At 34.9% G+C, this 8653-nt stretch overlaps 1 protein-coding gene across 1 annotated transcript in view; it reads left to right on the forward strand.

Annotated features, from left to right (window-relative positions):
• PLA2R1 (phospholipase A2 receptor 1) overlaps positions 1 to 2669 on the forward strand; it is a 100568-nt gene extending 97899 nt beyond the window's left edge. Inside the window, exons 29-30 of the mRNA XM_033112512.1 lie at positions 2021 to 2053; positions 2167 to 2669. Of these exons, the coding sequence (XP_032968403.1) occupies positions 2021 to 2053; positions 2167 to 2381 (248 nt within the window). The 3' untranslated portion in view covers positions 2382 to 2669. The remainder of the gene's footprint in view (positions 1 to 2020; positions 2054 to 2166) is intronic.
• The last annotated feature ends 5984 nt before the right edge of the window (positions 2670 to 8653 follow it).

The following is an 8653-nucleotide window of genomic DNA, read 5'->3' on the forward strand; positions in this document are numbered from 1 at the left end:
GTACAAACTGAGGCTACATCAAAGGATTACACTCCAAATTTTCTGACTACATGCTCCTTCTACAGCTTCTCACTGCCTCCTGAAAATAATACTCTTTTAACAGTCTTTCTTAAAGAAGTATCTTCACACACACAATACTACATGTTTTCAATTATATTATACAAAATTATACAATATTATTTTTAAATTGCAAAATCAAGTTTTTTAAAAAATGTAGTTTTGCTATTGGTAACAATATTGATGTTTCTTTTAAGTCTATAAGAGCAAATGGATATGAGTAACTCACCAAGGCACTTCCTCCACTCACAAAACCTTTATTCATCTTCCTCTGGATATCAAAAATAGCAGAGTTCAAATTTTGAGAGCGTCTACTTGAAAGACATACGTTTTTACGTAGAAAGTCCTCAAACAGAAACCCTCTAACTTTTTGAATGGAGGAGCTATTATTCATTTTGCAAGATTCGTTTTTCTTTGTTTCAGGTGTACAACATAGCATAATAGACATTTATACCCCACACAAAGTGTGACCTGCCCCCCCCAATCTACTACCCCTCTGACATCATATATAGCTGTTACAATTCCATTGACTATATTCCCTATGCTGTACTTTACATCCTGTGGAGTGCCACAGAAGGTGCCAAAAAATGTATACACATTTTAAGAGATGTTATCTATGTAGCAGTAGTTCGCTGTAATCAGAAGTGTCTGGACGCTGATGGTAACCTCTTTGAGCACCTCTTGTAATTATAGAAGTCAAACATGACTATATATTGAGCATTGAAATTTTCATACAGTTTTTTCCTTTCTTAAAATGTCTATACATTTTTTTTGGCACGCTCTGTATATATTTATAGTTGACATTCAATATTATTCTGCTGCAGCATCAGGTGTACAGCACAATGATCATACATCTACACAGTCTATGAAGTGATCCTCCTGATAAGTCCAGTGCCCACTTGGCGCCCTACATAATCTTTATGACATTATTTATTATATTCCTCATACTGTATTTCATATCCCCATGACTATATTGTGACTACAAATTTGTACTTTCTAATCCCTTCACCTTCTCCCCCATCCCCAACCCCCTCCCATTTAGCAACCATCCATTTTTCCCCTATGTCTCTGAATCTATTTCTGTTTTGTTTGCTCATTTATCTGTTCTTTAGATTCCACATATAAATGAGATCATCTGGTATTTATCTTTCTCAGTCTGACTTATTTCACTTAGCATAATATCCTTTAGGTCTATCCATGTTGTTGCAAATGGTAAGATTTCATTCTTTTTTTATGGCCAAGTAATACTCCATTGTATAAAAGTACCACAGTTTCTTTATCCAATTGACTATCAATGGGCATTTCAGTTGTTTCCATAGTTTGGCTATTGTGAATAGTGCTGCAGTAAACATAGGGGTGCATGTATTTTTTCGAATTAGTGTTTTGGATTTCTTTGGATAGATACCTAGGAGTGGAACTTTTTTTTTGCAAGATTCTTGAGATCACAAAGGTGAGAAGATGTTGATTTTAAAATTCTTGCATAAAGGCAGAGGTTAACACAGCTGAACAAACTGCATAGCAGACTCCAACAAGACTGAGTTCCTTGCAGGCAGGGGCTGTATTTTACTCACATTTTTATTGCAACACACTGCAGAGACTAGATGGGAATTCTTCAGCTTGAAAGAAAAAGCAGTGTATGTAGTTTGTAAGCACTAATAATGATTACTGTAAATTAGAGGTTAGCAAACTTTTCTTATAAAGGTCACATATTTTAGGCTCTGGGGGCCATATGGTCTCTGTCATGCTGCCATTGTAGCATGAAAGCAGCCACAGACAATGCATAAACGAATAAGTGTGGCTGAGTTCCAATAAAACATTATCTATTAAAACATGTGCCCAGATTTAACGCAAGGGTCATAGTTTGTTGAGTCCTGCTATAAATAATAACATAATTTTGTGGAATTAAAAGCAAAATTTCATCTCACCTTTTTTTTTTTTTTTTTTTTTTGGTATTTGATTTTAGATGTTCACGTGGTAAAGGAACATCCAGAAAAAGGTATGTTTGGAACAGTAGAGAGTATTTTGATTTTTCTTAGAAATAATAAAATAGAAAGTAACCGTCTTACTTCACTATCATTGAAGTTTTCCTTTTTGTTCATCTTCTTTCAGGACCAAGTCACAGCATTGTACCTCTTGCAGTAGCAGTGACACTAATAGTAACTCTGGTCATTTCCATCCTGTCCTTCTGCATATACAAGCACAGTAGTGGTATCTTCAGGAGACTTGCAGGGTTTGGCAATCCTTACTATCCTACAACCAACTTTAGTACAGTACATTTGGAAGAAAATATTCTCATTTCTGATCTTGAGAAGAATGACCACTAATAATGAAATCAGAGAATGCCACAAGCATGAGGATGAGTAAAGAAGACTACAAGGGGAGCCTCTTCTGTATCTTCCTTTACAGACCAGATGCCATTATAATGTGAATTGTGTCAGTATTTTAATTATTCTTAAAGTGATTACTGGTTTTGAATTGTAACCAAATCAAAAGGGTATTGATTTATCCATTTCCCCAACTGTGATCTATTCTTAAAAGGAAGAAATTACACAGTGGTCACTATTCAGAAAACAAGAACTATTAAAAGAAACTCCCTATTGAAAACGCTCCTACCAATGTAAATAACAGTTTTTGCATTACTATGTTTCTACGAAAATTTTTTGGGAATTTTAAAACTAAGCTGGTGTCTATTGAGACATTTACCCACCCTCATTCCATTAAAAGAGAAAGAAAAGAAGCAAATCAAAATATAAAACCCTACATTTATATGTGATAGGAAAAAAAAAAGGCTTCTGAGAGGTTTCTTCTTTGTTTTTAATGGAATCTTTTTAATTCAATCAGTTTTAACAGCAGGGTTTGGAAATACTGATTTCTAAGCTTAAAACTCACCGGTTCTTGGCTCTAAACTAATATTAGGGTGACATTCATTTTTACGAGTTCTGATCTCTCAAACTAAAGGAGAAGAAAATTTCCTTAAATAGTAAAGATCTTGGTTGGCAGCACACTTTCATAGCAACCACACGACGTGGACCAAAACCTTCAACTACTAAGTGATGACTAAGTTTGATAGTTAAAAATATCTTATAGATAAGCTTAAAGGAATTTATTGAGTTTTAATACTGTTAAAACTCATGGGTTTTATTAAAAACTAAAGTTATAAAATAATGTATAACACTCCTAACAACCAAAAGATGTAAAATGTAACTTGAATTTAAATGGGAAAAATTGAAGATCTGAATTAGAGTACCCTTAAAACCAGACTATAGGATATGTTGAGAAGTACTAAATAAGTTACTCTCCAATAGTAATCTAGATACCTCTTTGCTGTATAAATGAGTTTATTTGAGGTGTTCTATTTAAGAAACTATGGTTTTGGGAAACCATCTCCATTTGTGTTGGACTAGTTATAGCATTCAGTAAAATAATGATTAAAAGCATGATACTGTCCATAAATTTAAAATCAGATTTGATTTTTCTTCATTAATTTCTTATAAAGAAAAATGACTTCATTATCAATATTTCAAAGTTTACTCATTACATAAATGTTTATTGAGTTCCCATTAAAAACCAAGTATTATTCTAGAAACTGGAGGTACTGGGGTGAGCAAGTCAATGAGATCCCTGTTTTCATGGCACTTATTTTCTAAAGAAAGGAAACTGATGGTAAACCAGTAAAGAAATGCATGAGTAGAAAATATCAGGTGTTTATGAAAATTAAGGAAGGTCTTGTGATAGAGAAAAGCTGGGGCATGTTCAGGGCCTCCCTAGAGAATATGGTTTTTGTTTTTTGTTTTTTGTTAATTAAACAAAAAATAATTTCTTTATATAAACTATTAATAGATACTTAAACATAATATGGTTTTTAAAATGAAATCATGTGTATATAGTTGTATTCATAAAGGTAAGTATACCAATCAAAAGCTATACAACAGCATTAACAGCAAATCCAAATAAAAGATATTCCTCCGAATTCCATTTTTCAACGAGCATCAAAAAACCACCTCTTTTAGTTCTTTTCTTGTACATTACTCTGTACCCACATTCTCTGCATCTGATTGGATCCCTGGATTTTATTTCATTTTCTGTGTGACGTTTTCCACAGATATATGTCATGGGCTGCTGCTTTGGGGGTTGAACTCCTTCTGGGTGTCCACTGTTAGTCCCCACTTAGCCAAGAGAAACTTGTCACACTCTGCCCTTCCAGATTGCAGCTCGTCATTGTTGAGAGTGCATTTTAATTATTACAACCAGCTGCCTCAAAACCGGTAGCCACTAGTCACAAGGTGGAGCTCCGGGAGAAGGTATGACTAAATTTGTAAGTGGAAAACTGTCGTCATTAGAAACACAATTTGAAGAGTATGCCTTAAAAATGAAGTCCTGGCGGCCTGCAACAGTTACTACAGCTCCCAAAAGCAGGCCTTTGTTATTCTTGTGTAGTTTACACACTGGAACAACCAACTTCCATAATTTCTTCTAAGTTGTGGGACTTTATTTTTTAAAAGATATTATATTATGTGACAGTTGTATGTTTATGACTCAAAAGAATGATTGGCTTGAACTAGGCGATGATATAAAAGCTCAATTTAATAATCTGTCAAGTGGAGTTACAGTTCTGTTCTTCTCAGTGGACTTGGTAAAAAACCGCTAGTCAATTATCCTTCCAAAGTATATTGAAGTGTAATAGTCACGCATAACAATTTGACAAAGTATGTTATTAGTAAAGTGGTTTTGCAGAAAGAAACTGTACTGCTTGTCGGTGCTCTGTACTTTGATATTTGGTATTGAACCACATCTCCAGAGAGTCTGTCCCTATGGACAAATCATGAAATATCAGAAATAGAAAGTACTGAAATAGTCTGTTTTATCCATATATGTGCACTCTAAGAAACATTTTTTTTCCACCTCTATTTTTAACCTGAACTGTAGACTTCATAGCTACAACATGAAAAGAAAAAAGTAGCAGGATTACAAAGTCATTCACATACAATTAATGTGTCCTCCCCCCAAAAAAATAATTTGTTTTTTATGACTCCTGGTAATGGAAAATCTTTCATTTCCCAACTAAAGACATCTTCGGCTCTTCCATCTCCGATAGTCTTCTTACTGTTTATATGTTTCTTCTTTGGAAAGCTCTACTCTGTATCCAGGGTGGATTAGATGGTCTCTTTAGTTAAACATTCAGTCTTTCGGAGTTTCCTTTCCCTCCTCAAAATAGTGGTTGGATGTACAAGAACCTGTTGTGCCCTTGAGTTCTGGGGGAAGAAGGTGACAACTGACTGTGGATCTGTGATTTCTGGTGTCCACTGAAGGTAGCTGTCTGGCCCCACTCCTGGGAATTCTGCTGGCATTTGTTATAATATCTGTAGTTGATGCCAACTGTAGTCTATTCTTTTGATTTGGTCCCATCCTGGCTCTCCCTGGCACTGCCTTATCCCTGGAGAATGGCTGTGACTGCCATTCAATTCCCTACCTGGACACTGCAGTTCTTGGTCACAAGGCCCCTGCAGTCGTAAGACTCAATCCAGCACCATCCGCTACTCTGTTAGTCAGGGGAGGTTAACTGCTGTAGCAAAGAATCTCAAAATCTCGGTGGCTTAACACAGCAAATGTTTATTTTTCATCCACAGCAACATGGGTTTAGAGAAGGACTTGGGCTCTATTCAGTCCTTCACAGGTCCAGGTTCTTCCTATACACTAGGACTATCTCTATCTCCTAAGGCCTTTGAGTCCTCCAGTGGGTCTCCTACCTTTACCTCACAGAAGGTAACTTGAGATCCATCTTTCATTAATTATGTAGCTTCCATGGGCTATTGAAATACATTTTCTAAGTGAACAGTCTTCAAACTTAGGACACATACCCTGAAGGTACATAAAGATTTCCAAGAGACACAGGGGTATGAGCATTTTTAAGGAGCTCAATTTCCAGAATCTTTAACCTTCATATATACTCTTTCTTAGAATTAACTTGCATGAGATCATGCTGTCATACTTGTTCTTCCTTCCTACCTCTCTTGCACAAATACCTGTCTCCACCTTAAAAAAAAAAAAAGACATGGATTTCACTCTAAATCATACCATGATGCTTTACCTTGGGAAACTCCTCCATGGCACCAAACAAAGAAAAAAATTCAAAGCAATAATGTCAGTGAAGCTACTTTTAATAAAGGAATTATAAAGTGTCGAGCCTCATTTCTTTCCCTGTGTTCATACAATTTTCTGTTAAGGATGAAGTGATGAGTTACAAATTCTATGTTGGGGTATTTTAAGTTAATGTGTATTCATATTGATATTAATATCTATAGTGGAACAGCAAGAGTGATAACCACTTTGTTTAAGACTTTATTTCATCCAACTCCTGACTATTGTCCAAGAAAGTATTTCTGGAGAGAAAATCTTATGAAAGCAAGGAGAGTGTAGATATTGATAAGAACCTGATGTCTTAGCTTTATCCTGGTGAAAAGCTCATGGCAAAGCTCTATGCTTTATCTGTCTCAGATTTCTAAGTGAAACATTAGCATGTTTATTGAATTGAGAAATGAAATCAGACTTTTTTGGAATGTTGTCTTTTTTGACCCATGGGTTTGACAGTGAGGATTGGTCTTACCAATTAAGTTTTATGAAGATTTTTCATTAATTGAATGAACTAAATTTGCAACTGTAGTGTTCTGATTAAAGCACTTACTAAGATAAAGACATTTTAATAGAAAAAATAGTATTAACAAAAGTACAATGAAATTAACAGTACTTCATTTTTCCCACCCTTACTTTGTATATCAGGTAAAATAAGGTGCCTATAAGTGAAAGAGTAACAGGCATAATTAACAGTCATTTGAAAAGTCGTAGTAAAGCCTTTCAATTTTACTTCTATGAAACTGACAAAGTGAATCATTCTAATGACTGGGTAACAAATTCTTTCACAAATCAAGTGTTTCCAGTTCTTTGCTTTAAGCAAAAGTCAAGGAGAACATAATCAAATTATCAGTTGATAGATGACGAAAAATAATTTTTGATGTAGGATCACTGATTTTTGGGACATATGAGAAAGGAATTCAAATAATGGAGTTATATTGCTATAACACAGCTTTCATTCATATCTACTTATTTATATGAACAAAGTTTCTATTTATTCAGGATAGGTTAGGATATGCTGTGGAAGCAAACAAACCCTCTAATGTCAGAGGTTTAAAACAAAATTCAGAAGTTAATTTCTTGGTCATGCAAAGCCTGCTGTGTATGGTTCCATTGGCTCTCTGGGGCAACTCATGTTCAAGCAGTAATTCATAGATCTAGGCTGCATGTTCCTACCTCTGGAAACTGGGGCTTCCGGTGATACTATGGCAGGCAAAAGGGGTAGAAAACTCTTAAGTCTCTGGCTCCTGAAGCAATACATGGCACCTCCACTCACATGCCATTGGCCAGAACTAGTCACATGGTCCAACCTAACTGTAAGGAAGTCTGGGAGGTCTCCCAATGTAGTCAAGAAGGAGCGGATAACAGACTACAATGAGCACCAGAAACTTCTACCAGAGTTTCTCAGCATATACCGCTACAAAAAAAAAAAAAAAAAAAAAAAGGAATAGAATTCATGTGACTCCTGACTCATTCTAACAGTTTTAAATTAATATTAATTTATCTATGATGCATCCATTTCATTAAGCAATGCATTACCTATAACATTTTGGTTTGATGTATACTAATTATTTATTAACTGTTGTAAAATATTTATGCTGCTCTGATCAATTGTATACTAATAATAATTGAAATGACAACGTAATGTAGAAAAATGTGTAACACTTAGAGTCTATGTTCACAGGGAAAGTTTTCTAAAAAGTAATTTTAATTTATATACATATTTTTTACTGCAGGCAAATATGACAAGGTGATAAATAAAATACTTTCAAGAGTAAAAATATTACATTAGGATAAAATACTGTGGGGAGAGTGGAATAGAAATAGACTACAGAGAAAAAGAAAGTAAAATGTCTGACTGCTAAAGAGCTTCTTTGTTTATATTTCTATTTTAAACAAATTATGATAGAATTCAAATTGTTTTGGTATCTCCAATCAAAGGAAGTAGGGTTCCTTGGAGAAGTGGCTGATTCCAGCTCTGGGGCAGAGAAAGTACAAGATGAAAATGGAATATCCTGTGGTGCCAGAAAATAAGAAAGTGTTCTCCAAAAAATGAGGCCATGTCCAAAAGACACAGGACCAAACTGAGGGAGCTCCCAATGGCCAAAGTTGAAACAATTTGAGCAACAAAATAGAGATCGTATTGGATTATAACCCATAGAATAAATATGTATAAATCCATATTGATAAATATAAATGAGTGAATGAATAAATAAATTGGGGAGAAGCAACAGTTCTCCACAGAAGAATTCCAAGCAATAAACATAGAAGGAATGAAACAAAAATCACCATTAGGTAAACACAATGGTAATAATTGTTGCAGTGGGTGCTAAAATTAGTGGGTAACCGTTTGAGGAGAAACAGGAAATTTGCATAGTCTTAAAGTATCTCCCCCAAGATAGTCACTAATTACAATGGGAAAGTACAAACTATGCAGTGTAAAAACCTCTTTAATCAAGTGACCAAG

This window comes from Rhinolophus ferrumequinum, chromosome 8, assembly GCF_004115265.2.
Source record: "Rhinolophus ferrumequinum isolate MPI-CBG mRhiFer1 chromosome 8, mRhiFer1_v1.p, whole genome shotgun sequence".
Lineage (NCBI taxonomy): Eukaryota > Metazoa > Chordata > Mammalia > Chiroptera > Rhinolophidae > Rhinolophus > Rhinolophus ferrumequinum.